Here is an 18612-nt window from a genome sequence, read left to right as displayed (position 1 = left end):
TTACAAAATGGCGGCTAAGAAGGACATATTTACCTATTATTTCAGACTTGTCATTTGTGCTGCTATTGAAACACAATGTAATGAGCATATTATAAATTGTCATGTACATGCTATGCAATACCTTCATACTGGGTTCAAAATTGGAATCTACGGTGGCCTATAAGGGGCAGAACAAATGGTTTACCATTGCAATAGACAGGACTGGTCTAGCGGTTTAATTATTTAACTTTGCATGACTATCTGATTTCTCCTGGGTGTAATTTTGGTTCAATACCTTTATATGAACAACTTTGATGTAGCTTTATGAACTTTCCTATCATAGACGAGGTGACTATAAGGAACAATGCAAGGCTAGTGAAAAGTTACGAAAGCGAATTACTATATTTATGATAATAATGTATGTATTTCTTTTTCAGATGATAACTCGACTGCACTGCACCTTCGCTCATTGACTGTAGTAGCTACCTAGATTTGGTTCCCAATTTGTATATTGATTGAATGGTGGTGGTGGATAATGCTTAATTGACAATGGCCAACAAAAATTTCAAGCTATTAGACCCCCAAAGCCCTAGTACATCTGGAACAAACATGCCTTATCTGACAGATTGGGAGAAGTGTGTGTTATGTCAGGAGGTCACCGATGAGGCCCTTGCCTGTCCAGCTGATTCCAAGCGAACCACAGGGTCCGGATACCAAACTCTTGCAGATTATCTCCTCACCTTCAGCCAGATGGGCTGCCTGCCAAAATCTCTAGAACTGTCCCGCCTGGACGATGGTGAAGGTATCCAGTCAACCTTCCAGAGCCACAAGGCTAAGTGGCATGATTCATGCAGACTGAAATACAACAAAACTGAACTGCATCGGGCACAAAAAAGAGAAACGTCTAGTGAAGAAACCGCAAGTGTCTCAAGAAAGTACACCCGTCACAGAGTACATGTAGACCACACACAGCCACAGCCTGAAAAGTGTTTCTTTTGTGACAAACCAGCGGGTACTAATTCTCTGCGAAAAGCTTCCACCTTCGACCTCGATAAACATGTCAGGACAGCTGCCCTGAAACTAGGAGATCAGGCACTTCTTGCTAAACTGAGTGCAGGTGACCTTATAGCACAAGATGCACAGTACCACGTGAAGTGTCTGGTGTCACTTTATAACAAAGCAAGGGCCACAAGCACAACACTGAATGAACAAGATGATATCAATCACGGTATAGCACTTGGAGAGCTAGTGTCCTACATCGATGATGCCCGCACAGATGCTCTTGTGACACCAGTGTTCAAGCTGGTAGACCTAGCAAGACTATACACCACCAGGCTGGAACAGCTTGGAACAGTCTTGACCAGGCGTGTCCACTCCACCAAACTCAAAGATCGAATCATGACATATTTTCCAGACCTAGAGGAGCACATGTCCGGTCGAGATATTCTGCTTGCTTTCAACCAGGATGTTGGCTCAGCCCTTCAGAAGGCATGTGATCACGACACTGACAGTGATGGAGTTTGTCTTGCTAGAGCCGCAAATATAGTTCGTAGAGACATGTTGAAAATGAACTCAACATTTAGTGGTTCATTTGAAGCCCACTGCCAAGAACATTCGGTACCTAATTCGCTTGTATCACTAGTTTCTATGATCTTGAATGGTCCTAACATCCAAGAGCAGTCAAGCCACTCGTCGGTATCAACACCTACTCTCACAATCTCACAACTCCTTATGTTCAACAGTTACTCACGCCGCAGAGAGAGTAGCAGTACTACCACGTCCACGAGGCACAGTCACAATCGGGAGACTCCCCTGCCTGTGTACCTGGGCACCCTTATCCACACAAAGACTCGAAAAAGAGACCTGGTTGATACTATGTTCAACCTGGGTCTCTCGATCTCCTATGACAGGGTGCTTAGCATCTCCACGGACTTGGGGAACAGAATCTGCCGTTTCTTCCAAAATGAGGGTACAGTTTGCCCCCCTGAGCTAAAAAGTGACCTCTTCACAACTGGGGCAGTGGATAACATTGATCATAACCCCAGTTCAACAAGTGCCCACGACTCCTTCCATGGCACTGGCATTTCACTTTTCCATCACCCAAATAGCGATAGCCGTGGAGTTCAACGGGTAAACCCAGATGACACATCAACAACAGATGCACACCTGCCACAGTCATACACCATCGTACCTCCTGTTGTTCTGGGTAAATGTGACCCACCTGTACCCAAGCTAGCGGGTCCCAACAAAAGCAACTGCCAACTCATCCCTGAAGCAATGCAGATTGAGTACAGGTAACTGATTATTGTGTTTGAACTGTGGACAGTTATATGTGTACCTAAATAACCAAGATTTGTTAACTTGTGTGGACTTGTTTGTTCTTAATTGTGTTCATTATCTTGCATTTTGACAGGTGGCTGGAGCAGATGGAGAAGACAGTGCTATCTGACACACCACTTAAGGGAGACGAGACAGTATCATGGGCTGGATACCATGCCAGCAAGCAGTCTATTCCAGAAGAACCAGAGTGTAGTGTGGCCTTAACTTCATTGCTGCCTCTCTTCTATGACCAGGCAAAATCTGTGGCAATGATTCGTCACTCCATGGATGTCATCAAGAAAGCAATCGATATTCTGAATCCAGGTCAGATCCCTGTAATCACACTTGATCAGCCACTGTACACACTTGCCAAACAGATCCAATGGAGATGGCCAGAAACACACGGAGAAGATCACTTCGTCATGGTCTTTGGTGGACTCCATATTGAGATGGCAGCATGGAAAACCCTCGGTGACCTTCTGGATAGCAGTGGGTGGACAGGCGTTCTGATGCTTGCAGGGGTTGCTACAAGTGGTACTGCTGATTCCTTCCTGAAAGTGACCCATGTGACACGCACACGACGAGCACACCAAGTCACAGCCAGTACTCTCTTATCTTCTCCTGAAGGAAGCCTACAGCCAGTACACCAGTGGACTAGATGAGGGACAGGATACGATACCACTAGATGACTGGTGCGGTGAACAAGCCAATGCAAGTCCACAGTTTCAGTTCTGGTTCCTAATTATGCAGCTAGAACTGGCAGTCCTGATCTATGTGAGATCCGTCCGTGAAGGAAACTTCCAACTGTACACTGATGCTCTGACCAAGCTTGTACCATGGTTCTTCGCCTTGGGACATACAAACTATGCCAGGTGGATCCCAGTTCACTTGCGCGACATGGTGACACTTGCAACAAAGCATCCAACTGTATACGCACAGTTTCTGGCAGGAAACTTCACCATGAAGAAGACTACACGTGCATTCTCTGCCATAGCCTTAGACCAGGCACACGAGCAAAATAATGCATTGGTGAAAGGTGATGGAGGGGCTGTAGGTCTTACGGAGAATGCTGCAGCTTTGCGCCGATGGATGGTGTCTGGTCCAGAGATGGCCAAACTGATCTATAAGTTCGAGGCCACAACAGAAAAAAGAATTAGGAAAACTGAACTAAAACACCATGAACAGACAAAGCACACGCAGGTAGCCTTTGCTCGAGATGTGAGAGCACTCACCCGTGTCATAGGAGAGATGGGGAACCCATTCTGTGACGACAGCAAAGATCTCTTGGTGCTAGACAGCAGAGACCTGGCAGACCCAGCAGTCATCAACACCCTTTACCAGATCGAGAAGCTGGGAAAAGAACAGTATGACACATATGTGAACGAGAGGCTTGTACATCAGACAAAGCCTATCACTGACCCAATAAAAAGAAACAATCTCCCTCTCTTCAGCCGACCCCCAGTCAGAGAGAAGTCAAGAACAGAGTTGAAGGTGGTATCTCTGAAGAATGACTGCGTTCTGTTCTCCAGGCTGTTTATTGCATCCCAGACACGGAATGGAGATCTTGATGAATTCTTTGCACATGAAAACCAAGCTTGTCCCCCTGCATTGTCACAAATGGGCAAAATCCGGCTTGGAACCAAGTCTGATCTGGTTGGGTGCTTAGAAGATCTGATCACCTCACGGGAAAATGATGATGTAAGCCCCCCTGTTGAAGTCATGATCCTGGATGGAGCAGCCATCGTGAACATGCTGGCACCTCGTAATGCGAAGACCTTCTCTGAGTATGCATCACTAGTATTCTTGCCATACATCACATCTCAGATACAAAATAAGAGCAGGGTTGATATTATCTGGGATGAATATTTCCCAGACAGTTTGAAAGCCGACACCAGGAAGACGAGGGGTAAAGGCACCAGGAGACGAGTTGAGCCATCTAGTTCCATCCCTCGAAACTGGCAGGCCTTCCTTCGCATAGACGAGAACAAGGTGGAGTTGTTTGACTTTCTAGCAACGAGGATAGCAAACATTGAGACTGACAAGCAAATCGTCACCACAAACCACAAAGAAGTTTTTTGTACACAGCCACGAGATGTTACTGGTCTTTCCCCGTGTAGTCACGAGGAGGCAGATACAAGGATACTACTCCATGTCCAAGATGCAGTCAGACAGGGCTATACCAAGGTGTCAATCCGCACAGTGGACACAGATGTTTTGATCCTTGCAGTGGCAGCAACTGGATATCTTGACATCGATGAACTCTGGGTTGCTTTTGGCACAGGGAAGAATTTCAGGCACTTGGCAGCTCACGAGATGGCTGTGGCACTGGGACCAAACAAGTGCCGAGGGTTGCCATTCTTCCACGCCTTCACTGGGTGTGACACCGTGTCCTGCTTCGGCGGAAAGGGGAAGAAAACAGCATGGGAAACATGGAAAGCCTATGATGAGGTCACCTCAGCTTTCTGTGCACTGGCTGCCACACCAACCATTTCAACTGCAAATGACAACATGGATCCACTGGAGCGTTTTGTTGTTCTGCTCTACGATCGAACAAGCAGCCAGGAACATGTTAACGATGCCCGCAAGCATCTCTTCACCCAGACTGGTAGATCAATAGAGGCTATCCCACCAACGCAAGAAGCCCTCAGACAACACATCAAGAGAGCTGCCTACCAAGCCGGCTTTTGTTGGGGCCAGATGATGACTTGCGCACCTGAGCTCCCATCGCCAAGTGAATGGGGTTGGAAACAGAGTAATAACGGCTGGGGGATATATTGGACAACCCTCACAGAGGCAACTGAGGCATGCCGACAATTGATTAGATGTGGATGCAAGAAGGGTTGCAGGAAACAGTGCAAGTGTGTTAAGGCCGCACTCCAGTGCTCAGCTCTGTGTCACTGTGCAGGGGAGTGCACACGATAGTATACAGGAGGAATAACACACCTGTTACATATACACAAACATGTGGAAGACTGTTTTGTAGACTGTTTTATAGTGAAAGTCACTTCCACAGCGTTAATGTGGCATTTTCACTTCATTTCCATTGTGTTTCTGGAGTTTGCTCAAAATAGCTCAAAAAGTAATTATTTTTGTAAAGAATAAGGACCAAATAAATGTTATGTGAGTTTGTTGACATTTAATTATGATCTTACAACCTGTTTACGTGAAAAAAACATCATAGGTGTACTTGAGCAATAAGTAAATCTAGTTTTATAGACATCGGTACTGTGTATCTTATTATCCGTAAACGGCCATTTTTAAAATGGCCGCCATTTTGTCCCTAGGAAAAGATTTGAATGCCCCTATATCCAAAAATCTTCCTAGTAGTATGCTCTATCAGTGTTCAAAATTTCATGCTTGTATCACCAAAAGCACAATTTTTTCACATATCTGCTGGGCTATATAGATAGTTGTTTCGTTGATTCATCAAGTCGTGGCCGACTTCTGGTGACGTTTACGATCAGATTTCTCCAAGCATCCCTGTCCCGACGTCCCGTACTGTTTCCCGAAGATCTGGCTGTGTTCTAATGTACAGGGTGGTCTAATTTCTTCTTCAAGCATTATTTTGTTGGGCCTGGTGTTGGCTTAGCGGTTAGGGTGCCGGCTTGGGATCTTAGGATCCTGGGTTCGAATCCCGGTCGATCGCTAAATTAACGCCAGGGGGGTTGACTCAGCCTGTCATCCTTCCGAGGTCGGCAAATTGAGTACCAGCTTGCTGGTAAATCCCTGTGTGTCGCAAGAGGCGACTAACAGGGTTGGCGGCAGGAAGAGCATCCGGCCATAAAACATTGCTTCAAAAAGGGGATCACGGTGCCCGGAAAGGCCAACCCCTGCTCTGCGGGGAAAATGGCCTCGAAAGGTGGTTCAAGTATTATTTCGTTGACATTAAATATCCCACGGTGTCCTTGGCGAAGAGTTGGTGAATTATCGCCGCCACTCTGAATAAATTACAAATTCCTGTCAAAATCACCTTCAGTCCAATGCCAGACCTGCCCAGTCAGGTCGTGAAACAATCGAGCCAAAATATTTCTCAGTTGACCCCCAACACAAAGGTGGGATATTATTGGAGCCCATTAAATAATTATTAGTATATTTGACTTATAAAACAGCAGCATATAACCAGGTTCCAGCACTCTGTTGTAAGGGAATTTGTTCCCAATAGTGTGGAATATTTAGGGAGTTTGCTCGGAATATCCTATGACAGCATGGACCAATGGAAATTCCGCGTAATATATAATGTGACTAAGTACTCAACCCCTTTCCTTTTCAAGTCCTCAACCACTCTCCCCCTCCCCCCTCCGCCCTCCAACCTCCTCACACTCCGAGCCCCTCCCAGCTCTAAGTGTGCAAGCCACCTCCCCACCCAAAATCCTCCTCTCCAAGCTCTCTGTGCCCTCCCTGCCCCCCACCTCCGCACCAACTCTTTGTCCTCTCATCCCCCTTTCTTCTTCAAGTCCTCAATCCACCTCCTCCACCCTCCAACCTCCTACCAGCCCCAAGTGCTCAACCCACCTCCCCACCCAAAATTCTCAAACCCCCTCACCAAGCTCTCTGTACCCTCCCTGCCCCCACCTCATGCCAACTTTCTGTCCTCTCATCCCCCTTTCTTCTTCAAGTCCTCAACCCCTCCCCGCCCCCCCCCCCTCCAGACCTCCAGGTAAAACCCAACCCCAAGTCATCACTAACTGTTAAGCCATTAACCGTTAAGACTGCTAAGTTTTCTCGGTGAAGCAAATCAAAGAAAAGTATCTATATTATAATAGCCGTAGATGATTCTGTCTGTCTGTCTGTTGGGTGTCTGTCCGGGGTGTGGCTTACTCGGTTTGCAGAGTAGCTCCACCCATTCTGGGAGTGGCTTCATATAATTATAAACAAATATCCACCATTTTATTAACTCGCACAGCTTTGAGGCCTGTTTTGTAGGCCCGTGGTGTCTTGCTCTCTCTCCCAGTTTTATTTCAAATCAAATTCGATATATCATTTCATTTTTCACAGTCGCTAACATAGTTTTAGACTCGGTTGAAAAAAAAATGGGAAGAAAATCCGATGAAAGTTGCCGTTTATAGAACGAAATGAATTCTCAAACGCCTGTAACTTCAAGGCCATTGAGTCTCTCTCACGCCTTTATCTCCAATCTAACTCACCATATGATTTCATTTTTATCGATGGTTTCAGACTCGGTGTCAGCAATAATTGAGAACATTCCACACACGCGGGAAAATGCAGAGATATATTTTTTAAAATCGCGTCATGGTGTATCATACACCGCCCAACATGACACCGACGGCAACGTGTCAATATATATTTAAAATTCGCTTTTGCTTTTCCGTTAAGATATATTACTTTTTCGTTTGATGACAGTCGTCACAAAAACGTCAACAATGATGCCGACATATATTTCTTCGTTTTTATTTCATTCAACATTATTAGCCGGAAGTAAAATATGTTTCAGGAAATTACCGAGAGATATTTCTTCGTTTTTTTTATTAGTTATGTGCGCATACACTTTAAATAGGTTTATTTGAAATCTTTAATTTTCCACAATATAATTTACTTGCCATTTATCATTTGATGATTACGAGACGCTTCCTCTTGAGGATCGTGACAATTCATGCGCTGCGTGGAAACTTCTATTTCCAAAATGAATGAGACGATCGATGAAGAACGCAGACTTGAACAGGATGTAGCAAGAAAGCGAATGAGATGGGCGAACGAGTCCGTCGACGAACGTCAATGCAAACTTGCGGGGTCACCCGTGGGAATCCCACGGGCATGGATGTGTGTGACATTTCGACATATTGAGTTAGATGCTGCACATTCATTTTTACAAAATGGTTACTGGCAAGTCATCAGATCCAGAAATGGTGTAATGATTCACTCGCCTCTCCAATCGCTCCTCACTCGCCTCTCCAATCGCTCCTCACTCGCCTCTCCAATCGCTCCTCACTCTCCTCTCCAATCGGCTTTCCCGTCTCGTTTCTCTCGTTTCACTGTGCTTACCAGCATCCCACGCTCTTAACGGCTGTGATAGTACCTCCTCACTCTTCAGGATAGGCAAGCGAACTGCCTACAGCAAGCTCTTGCAGAACATTGGAGACTTGCTACCACTGTCACAGCTGGGTCAGTCCAGTGATGTATCCGAGGTACTCCTCACTGCCTCAAAGTATGCACTACTGCTGTATGGATCGAAGAGCAAATCGTGCCACTCTCCGGACCAGCTACGCTATGATTATGCATGCAAAACTGATAAGGCTGCACGTCTCTTCCCACCCACCGATGATGCATTTGAACAACACGTCAGACGCGCCAATTACCAGGTGGCAATATGGGTTCACAGTCACGTAGCAAAGCCAGTTCTTTGGAAGCCTGATGGCCATGGATCACAGCTGAGAGATAACAAACTCGAGCCCGTCATGTTCAAAAAAGAAGCGGCCCCAAAAGAGGTTCGGGATCTCACACATCTGTATTGCATGGATGAGGACTGTTCACAGACCAGAGCCTGTCAGTGCCTCAGCGGGGCTGACATGCACTGAATTTTGCTCCTGTAATGGTGATGGTTGCCCAAACACAGACAATTCTCTTATCTTCAGTGACAGCAGCGATGATGACAGTGACTGAACATAGTTCGACTTCATTCAGAGCATCATCAGAATGACATGTATATACTACTGCGATTTCTGGATGTTGGTAAAATATTAGGGGGGTGACGTTAGATTTAGACAATATAATTATCAGTATCATTGATATTAACATTTTGCTTAATAATGTGATATACACAAATGAACAGGGGAAATTTGAACATAAACTTTATGACTGAAGCTAATATTTCTGAAATTACAATGTATTTGTCCCACTTTATCGATGAAACCGAAGTGAATTTACAGCATTTAATTTCAACATTTTGTCATTTCTATCCAATAAAAGTTATTTGTTAAGCCTCAATCCTATTTTATTGAGTGTTTTTTTATCTTCCTGCACATTTTAATACCACATTTGTGCATATAGCATCAATATTGATGCCTATAAAGGCAAAAAACCTGTTACGTCAAATCGGCTCTTGGCGTCAACATCAGCACCTATTATATATATATATATGTAAATGTGATTCTCGGAGTGATGTGCAATGCTTTCATATTCACAACCATGATTTTCTAACTCCCCAGACATCCCCCTTGAAGAAAAAATAGGTTGTGTTTTGTTCTAAGATGCGGAGGGGTACTCGACCCAAAAGCACCCTACACCGCTCGCCTATATGGGGTATTGAGTGTAGATTGATGAGGGAAAAAATGAATTTAAACGATTTCAGCAAAAGGCTGCAACATAACAAAATGTGAAAAAAGTGAAGGGGTCTGAATACTTTCTGAATGCACTGTATGGGCTGTGGTTGTGATGTCTACCCCATTCTGTCACAATAACACAACCTGCATTTATATAAGTGCTGTATGTAGATATATATTTCCACCGTTTGTTTAAAAACGTACTACCAGTTATACTGTACCAGACGTTAATACCAGAATGCTCTCTTGCAGAGACCACATGCCTCCAAAAAGGAAGGGAGCCTCTAAGTCAGCAAGAGCTAAAAAAGTAAAGGTCGAAGATGCAGCTGGTAGTGATGAAAAGAAGAAGATTGAGGCATTGAAGAAAGCCCCTGAGGTGAAGAGTAAAGCAAAGATAGATTCATGTTGCACACTTGATGCTGACAACAGTGAGGTGAGTTTGAAAATATATATATATATATATATTACGTTCATGGGGGTGTAGAAAAAAGAATACCGTAGGAGAAGTCGAACTGTATGAGAAATAGTATGGACCGTGTAACGTGTCGGAGCATTTCGATGTATTAAGTAGGGAGACTGTAGCTTTTGGTTGTTTAATTGTGCATCATATGTAGGATGATTCAATGCTAATTAGTGGTAGGGTTTAAGGATAATTTTTCCCCAGTACATGCCTTCCCTCTGTAATTTTCCCTTAACGTTTTTGCCGACACAACCCTTCTTTTTTTTTTTTTTTCTTTTTTTTTGTATACAGAGTCGAGGCTCGTGAAAGAGCTAACATTTATCAAACAAACAAGCAAACAAAGTATATAAAAAGGGGAGCGGTCGACAAGATGGGGAGAGAAGGGGAGGAAGCACACAAACACAACATTTGAGAGCAGGGACATCGGGAGATGTGTGGGAGGGAGAGGGCCTGGGGGTGGGGGGGGCAGGATAGGTATAAAACGCAAGGACACCAAGGACTTCCAGGAAAGAAGTCGGCACCTCAAAAAGTGGATTTGGGGTGAAATTAGCAGGGGTAGAGAAGATCAAGATTTTGGATTGCGGAAGATAAGAGATGGTGGTGAACAGCCGTTTTAAAGACCTGGAGGGAGGAGTGGGATTGAAGAGAGTGAGGGAGTTTGTTCCAGAGGCGGGAGAAAAGAGGAATGAAGGAGTGAAGGTGAGCAGAGAGTCTTGATTTTGGCAGTTTAACCATAAGAGGGTTGCAGGCAGATCTTGATTTTGAATCAAGGATCCCTTAAATTACAACGACCACCAGCAAAAGCCAAGAAAGAGCCGGACAATATACGCCCACCCCATGGACTTAATAAGGGGAAGGCCCCGCCTGGAAGGGTTGGAGAATCAGTGGGCGGTTGGGAATGCTGGCAGGCCATGCCCCGAGCGACGCGATTGGCTCTCGCAGTGAGAGGAAGAAGAGTGCGCATCTTCTGCTTGAAAAAGAAGCTGGCCATTTTGTGTGCTGCCAGATTTCTGTGTGCACTTCGAGGAGAGCAATAAGCCTTGGCTGCGTTGGCGGCATTCAAAAGGGGTGGTCTATTCCTGAACTCAACAAGGAGCTGGAGGCCGCGATGTGCTTGCCCAGGCAGTGGAGGAGAAAGGGGGCTGTCTTCACGAGCTTGCCACAGGCTCGATAGCGAGCGCCTTCAACGCGCGGCGGCTCCGCCATTTTTAGCACCCCATGTGGGTGCCTCAAGATCGCTGGTCTTACAGAAAGGCCCATTGGGACAAGATATGTGCCGGCACAAAAGGAGATTTTTGTTTTTATTTTATTTTTCCCCTGTTGTGTTTTGTGAGTCGGTCTTTGAAGTACCTCTGTAGGAATTCGTTTTTACCACAACCTTTATTTCCATCCTCGTTGATTTTCATTGAATCAATTGTGTGCATTTTATTGTCATGTTTATTTGTTGTGGTGTCGCAATAAACGCGTGTGCTGTGTTCAGTTAAACATCTCGCATCCCTTCCTTCCCACTCGCGCTAAAAATAACCGGCATTTTGGGAAGTCGCCTCGGAAGTTAAGGCTGGTTCGGCTATTTGTCCTTGTGTGATCTTAATCGCCGGGCGGCGCTACTATTTATGTATATATATATATATATATATATATATATATATATATATATATATATATATATATATATATATATATATATATATATATATTGTGTGGTGTGTGTGTAGTGTCTGTTGTGTCTTGTTCTGTCACTGGTCAACAACCCTGAAACTTTTGTGAAATCGTACTGAACTTCCTGTCTGCACCTACCCCTCCTGTGTGTGCTGTGGGTGTCTTTTTTGAAATTTCCTTTTTTTTTTTTCAACTTAAATTGCTTATAAAAATGTAATATCACCAATATTACAAATAAATTTGTACAAAAGAATGTTTGTATTATGACTGGTGTAAATCATGACACCACAGCAACTCAAGTTCAGTCAGGTCATTATCCTCGGTTTAAACAAGCCCGTGCCTTTGCAGCAACGTGTGGCGAGGCGAGCGTAGCGAGCCGATCCACCCGAGTTCTTAATGACTCCAGATACTTGTCGATTAGAAATCCTGAAATTGTTTTATTCATTCAGAAATTGAACGAAGGATTCGTTCTTTGAAAATTAATCTTCCTCACATTCATTCTCCCCCTCCCTTGTGTTTTATACCCACAGATTGTCGATGATTTTGACTGCATGTTGAACCAGACAAACATCAACCAAAACAATAACAAATTTTACATCATTCAGCTGATTTTTTCCAACAAAGTCTACCACATGTGGAACCGCTGGGGTCGTGTGGTCAGTATGGGAGTACGATTTGCAAGTATTCATGATATCGCTTTGTTTGCCAGTTACTGTAAAATAAATATTTGTACTCGTGACTTACAGGGTGAAATAGGTCAGAGCAAGTTGAGTTCCTTCGCATCGCTGGACATTGCGAAAAAGGACTTTGTGAAGAAGTTTAAAGACAAGACGAAGAATGACTGGGATAAAAGGGAAAATTTCAAGGCCTTCCCTGGGAAGTACACAATGATTGAGGTGCAAAGAGGAGAAGAGGGAGAGGAAACAGTCGAGGTGAGCATTTTGAATTTAGTTTTCTGGAGGCATTTGATTGCAAGACTTTGTGTAAACTTGGCTTCTTTTTTTTTTTAAATACAAAGTCAAGGCTTGTGGAAGAATAGAACACACAATGGATCAGGATGCAATAGAAAAAAGGAACAGCACAAAGAGAGGGTGGAAATACATGAACAGCAGGTGTCAAAATAAAGGGAGACTTGGAGAAATATGGGATGTGGGGAAGAATGAGGGCAAGGGGAGGATCAAGATGGATACAGGAGCAAAGTCTCAGGATCGAAAATCTGGACATTTAGAAGGAGGTCAGCTTGGGCGGTGGGGGATGGAGTTGATGGAAATCGAAAATATCATAGTTTTGAATGGGGGATGATTTGAGATGTTGGTAAACAGCTGTCTTGAAGACCTGGAGGGAAGAATGACATTAAAGTGAAAGTTGGTGCCACAGTCAGGAAAAAAGAGGAATGATTGAGTTTAGGTGAGCAGTGATTCTGGATTTTGGGGGTTTCACCACTCCATCAAGCAATGGAAGATGCCCAGATGGTGGTTGCCTTTGGAGGCCAACACGAAGAGAGGGTTGCTGGTGGACCGGGTTCACCCTGTAGAAACCTGTGGGTGGGGTTGGCAAAGCGCACGGTAAGGGCAGTGGATGAAAGACCAGAAAGTAGGCGGTAGAAGACAGAGAGACCACTGACCTGTCTATCATGGCACCATGATAGGCCCATATACTCAGCTTAATTGTGGGAGATTCCAAAGATCTTGAAGACTGTGGTTTCTACATCATCAAGCTGAGCAAGGTGTGAGGCTGGGGCGCCAGCCCAGAGGGGAGAGCAGTACTCCATCAAGCTGCGGATGAAGGCCTTGTAGGTAGATAGGAGTTGAGTTGTGCCAAGGAAGGACTTTGTACAATGGAGGATGCCCAGTCAGCCTCTGGCTTTGGAGGCCAACTTTGAAATGTGGTTAACCCAAGAGAGATCATAGCTGATAGTGAGACCAAAGAGTTTGAGTGACTGAACTTGTTCAATAGGATTGTCAAGAAAGTGGATGTGGGAGGGCGGGGCAAAGGGGTTGCCAGATGTGCCTTTCAGACAGAGACAGAGAGACATACAGACAGAGAATATATGAGAGTGTGAGATTTGTCAGAATTGAAAGATGTATTCCAAGTGTTTGACCAGTTTGTGATTAGACTTTATATATAATCGGTGACCTCTTAGTGCTTTCTCCTGGCTCAGGTGGACACCGTAAGCGGTAAGGTCGTGAATAGGATCACCAATAAGTGTACTTTGGATGAGCATACGCAAAAGCTTATCAAACTCATATTCAACAACGACATGTTCAACGATGCCATGCAGCAGATGAATCTTGGTGAGCGAGTTGGCTCGAGCTCCTTTGTGCAACATAACCACTTCAAAGCTTACTTCCTTACTTTTGGTCATCTATTGTACATATTACCATCAATATTGTCTCATCTCCAGATATTAAAAAGATGCCACTTGGTAAACTCAGCAAGAATCAAATTGCCAAGGGTTTTGAAGTCCTGGAGGAAATAGAAGAATCCATGAAAACCTCTTCTGGTCAGAAAAATCTTGCCGACCTGTCGTCGCGTTTCTACACAGTCATTCCGCACAATTTTGGACGTAGTCGGCCAAGTGTGATTGATGATGCACAGGTCATCAGGATGAAAAAGGACATGTTGCTGGTATGCATTACACCTACATTTACAATGTCATGCTTACCATAGTATGCTGATGCCTTTATGAAGTATTACAAAGATGTTATTATGCCTGTTCATCCTCGAAGGTGCTGACGGATATTGTGCTAGCTCAGAGCTTAAAAACAGAAACCGAGGAGAAAGAGATCAAGGAAGAGACGCAGATGGTTCCACATGATGACGACCTCAAATATGAGTTGCTGAAATGTAAACTCGAACTCTTGAAGGATGATGATCCACAGTTTCAGGTTAGTGCTTTGAGGATGTTGAAGGCTTTCTTGAATTATTCCTCATAATCATTGTTTATCACAAACCATGTGTATGTACATACATACTACATGCTGTGCTACATGCACTTTTGATCCGCAGGTTATTACGAAGTATGTAGAAGCAACTGCGCCACCTTACCTGAAGTTCCTTCAGGCCTGGGTAGTCCGTCGAGAGGGTGAGGTCAGTCTGGTAGTTGTCATTAAGGTTGAACAATGTTTATGCCTGCGCCCCTGAAGGTGGCCAGACATTGTTTTCGGGTTGTCCGTCCCTCTGTCCGTTTTTCTCAGCAACCACATGTCCGATTGAGACTAATCTTTTAGGGTAGGAATGACACCCATGCATAATGGTTTTTTATGATAATTGTGACGTTATAGGTCACGTGGTATGGCAGCCATCTTGAATTAAACACAAATACTTTTTAAAAAATGATTTCTCAGAAACCGCTGAATGGAAAATTTTGAAACTTGGCACATTGTCAAGTACTCCCAATGGGATTTTATAATTGTCATCCAACACCATTGTTGCATATAGTTTGAAAATGATGTCATTGTAGGTCACGTGATTCGGCAGCCATCGTGGATAGAAAACGAACCTTATCTGATCAACACGAAACTTCACAAACGTGATCCCCTCCCCTTACATATGCAGAGCTTGTATTTTTGTTGTCATCTGTCACATGGTATGGCGGCCATATTAGCTTGAAAACCGATATTTTAAAAAATCCCTTCTCCGAAAACTCTTCACCGATCGATGTGAAACCTGTCTTCTGGTAAAAATGTGATACTTCAAAACAGCTGAAGGGATTTAAATCGGGCTTGTTTATTTTTAGGACAGTGATCGAGGGCATAGACTACCTTTTGTCATGGGCATAGACTACGCGGAGACATTTTGGCATTGCTCTTGTTTGGTCATATTTTCATGCTTCTTGAAAGTGATTTTACGAAATAATCAATATTTCAGTTTCAAATGATGAACGAGTACGTTCTGATAATGGGAACACATTTTTACAGCTCACCACTTCTCCCCACTGTGCCCCCTCCTGGTAAACATTCAAGGAGATGTTCAGTTTGCTTGTTTTCGCTTTATTTAGGAAGAGCGATTTAAGGATCACAGCAACATTGAAAACCGCCGGCTGTTGTGGCACGGCACCAATGTCGCCGTGGTGGCAGCCATCCTCAAGAGCGGACTGCGAATTATGCCGCATTCCGGTGGCTGCGTTGGCCGAGGCATTTACTTCGCCTCTGAGAACTCTAAGTCCGCCGGTTATGGTAAGGTTATTCATCAGGCTTTGACATGTCCAATAAGTTTCCGTTCAGCTCGTGGTGTTATTCATATAACGTCAAAATATCATCGACGTAGTCGAGGCCATGACGGCAATCAGAAGCAAAAAGACTGGATTCCTCCTATTTTACATTGTACAGACTAGCAACGGTACCCGCCCTACGGGTGGGGCTTCAATTGGGAGGCCCAAACGAAAAGGCTAAATATCAGAAATTGAAGGGGTTTTTTTTCTTTTAAACGATTTATATTAACATCCGTTAAATCTCGATCGGTGCAGACGTTTGTGCGGCACCCGGGAAAATAACGTCATGCGGGAGCAAGTATCAGCAGGATGTGGGAGTCCACGTTTCTGATCCTCCGTCATGCCGAAGTAGCCCACCACTTCTCCAAGCATTCCGCTCTTCAGAACCGCCATGAGAGATTTAAGCTTGATTCTGAAGACGCGTGCAGTTAGTCCTCCCGATGTCGTATGTACTCCCGATACGTGTTTCCTTCATTGTAAAACCTACCAAATCGACAGTTAAAATGATTTTGAGCCGATAGGTGTTACGGCCTTGGCAAGATCGATGGAGACAACGATCTGTTAGCATATTCACCGCCCAAATAGCTATGTGGAATTCTCTCATGTTGAGATTAAACTCACGTCATTTGAACTTTTGCCGAGGTCATTATTTACTGTTAATGATGTTTATATACGAATGATGTTTAATTATGTTTATATTGGTTTTGGGTCGTCCTTTCCGCATATCTCGTGGGATTGTGAGTTGGAGAGACGGTCGTGATGGCGGGGAGGGGTTAGAATTCTCTCAAGCAGGGATTCAACCCGTGTCCTTATAAAAGGTCCTTATCCGAGGTCACCGAGTCTGATCGGTGCAGCTGTGCAGCGATCGGTGCAGCCGTTTGTGCAGCACCCGGGAAAACAACATCGTCACAATGGAAACATCGTCACAATGTTATGCGAACGTGAATGTTATGCGGGAGTCCAAACCTGAGAATGCTGGAGACCAAAGTTGAAATTGGAAAAACAATATAGCCTATTTTACTCCTGGAGATCCCAGGATTACCCACCCAAAATATCGTTGCGATAGGTTCAGCCGATTTTGTGGTACCTTCGAACTACAGACGGACAGATGGATGGATGGACGGACAGACAGACAGACAGGCGGATGGACATTTGGTGAATTATAGTAAGATAATTGTTTTGCACAACATGGATAACAGCCACTACTACAACTGAATACATACAATGTGCTTCATTGGTAGCTGCTTCGGGTACATTAGGCTTTAATTGCCCAGCAGAGGTACAATTTGTGATGGTCTTTCCCTCGCGGTCCCCATGTGCTGTTTTTGTCTTTCCCTCGCGGTCCCCATGTACTGTCTTTGTCTTTCCCTCGCGGTCCCCATGTGCTCTTTTTGTCTTTCCCTCGCGGTCCCCATGTACTGTCTTTGTCTTTCCCTCGCGGTCCCCATGTACTGTCTTTGTCTTTCCCTCGCGGTCCCCATGTGCTCTTTTTGTCTTTCCCTCGCGGTCCCCATGTACTGTCTTTGTCTTTCCCTCGCGGTCCCCATGTGCTGTTTTTGTCTTTCCCTCGCGGTCCCCATGTACTGTCTTTGTCTTTCCCTCGCGGTCCCTATGTGCTGTTTTTGTCTTTCCCTCGCGGTCCCCATGTACTGTCTTTGTCTTTCCCTCGCGGTCCCTATGTGCTGTCTTTGTCTTTCCCTCGCGGTCCCCATGTGCTGTTTTTGTCTTTCTCTCGCGGTCCCCATGTACTGTCTTTGTCTTTCCCTCGCGGTCCCTATGTGCTGTCTTTGTCTTTCCCTCGCGGTCCCCATGTGCTGTTTTTGTCTTTCCCTCGCGGTCCCCATGTACTGTCTTTGGCTTTCCCTCGCGGTCCCCATGTGCTGTTTTTGTCTTTCCCTCGCGGTCCCCATGTACTGTCTTTGTCTTTCCCTCGCGGTCCCCATGTACTGTCTTTCCCTCGCGGTCCCCATGTACTGTCTTTGTCTTTCCCTCGCGGTCCCCACGTGCTGTTTTTGTCTTTCCCTCGCGGTTGTCAGCTCTTTCACGAGCCTCGATTCAGTATAGAAAAAAAAAAAAAGAAAAAAAAAGAACGATGAAATATGTATCTTTTGGCCGCTTTGATTGTTTTTTGACATGGATTGAGGTTGATGTGATAGCGACTTCCTATAGATAAATATCTCCATTCCCCCAGTTTCCTCCTACTCTCCACATACATGTTGAGAAAAGTAATTACAATAGAAAGGAAGTGGGGAGGAGAGAGAATAAACGGTAAATTAACTTGGGAAGAAATAATCGCAAGGGCAAGGGAGGAAAATTGGGTTTGCTTTTTTTTGTACACAAAGTCAAGGTTCATGAAAGAGCATGAAAGCAGAACAGACAATGATGCAACAGAACAAGAGAAACAGCAGCAAGAGAGGGGGGAACTACACCAGCAGTTGGGTTGAGGGACAAAATAGACGAAGACAGACAAACAAGGGATACGGGTAACAATGAGGAGTAGGGGAGGATGCAGGGGGTGGACGAGATGGATGCAGAAGCAAACCCTTGGGTGAGGGGGAGGTTGAGGGTTAATGGTTGTAGAAAAGATCATGGTTTAGGATGGTGGGTTATCTAAGATGGCGGTGTACAGCTGTGCATTGAAGATGTGGAGGGAGGAATGAGATTGAAGAGAAGCACGGAAAGAGCAGAGGGTGCAAGACCAGAAA

The 18612-nt window shown here is 44.7% G+C and overlaps 1 protein-coding gene across 2 annotated transcripts in view; it reads left to right on the top strand.

Moving 5' to 3' along the window:
• Positions 1-416: 416 nt before the first annotated feature.
• PARP3 (poly(ADP-ribose) polymerase family member 3) overlaps positions 417-18612 on the top strand; it is a 33177-nt gene continuing 14981 nt past the window's right edge. For both annotated transcript variants that reach the window (XR_013621850.1, XM_078770188.1), the window contains exons 1-9: positions 417-2273; positions 9828-10008; positions 12225-12350; positions 12441-12626; positions 13856-13988; positions 14099-14322; positions 14424-14582; positions 14704-14784; positions 15695-15872. Coding sequence is in view for 1 of the 2 variants with exons in the window: in XM_078770188.1 (XP_078626314.1) it covers positions 529-2273; positions 9828-10008; positions 12225-12350; positions 12441-12626; positions 13856-13988; positions 14099-14322; positions 14424-14582; positions 14704-14784; positions 15695-15872 (3013 nt within the window). In the remaining variant the exon portion in view is untranslated. The remainder of the gene's footprint in view (positions 2274-9827; positions 10009-12224; positions 12351-12440; positions 12627-13855; positions 13989-14098; positions 14323-14423; positions 14583-14703; positions 14785-15694; positions 15873-18612) is intronic.

This window comes from Myxine glutinosa, chromosome 1, assembly GCF_964187855.1.
Source record: "Myxine glutinosa chromosome 1, kmMyxGlut1.1, whole genome shotgun sequence".
NCBI lineage: Eukaryota > Metazoa > Chordata > Myxini > Myxiniformes > Myxinidae > Myxine > Myxine glutinosa.
The sequence above is the reverse complement of the archived record's forward strand: the minus strand, read 5'-3'. Positions and strand labels throughout refer to the sequence as shown.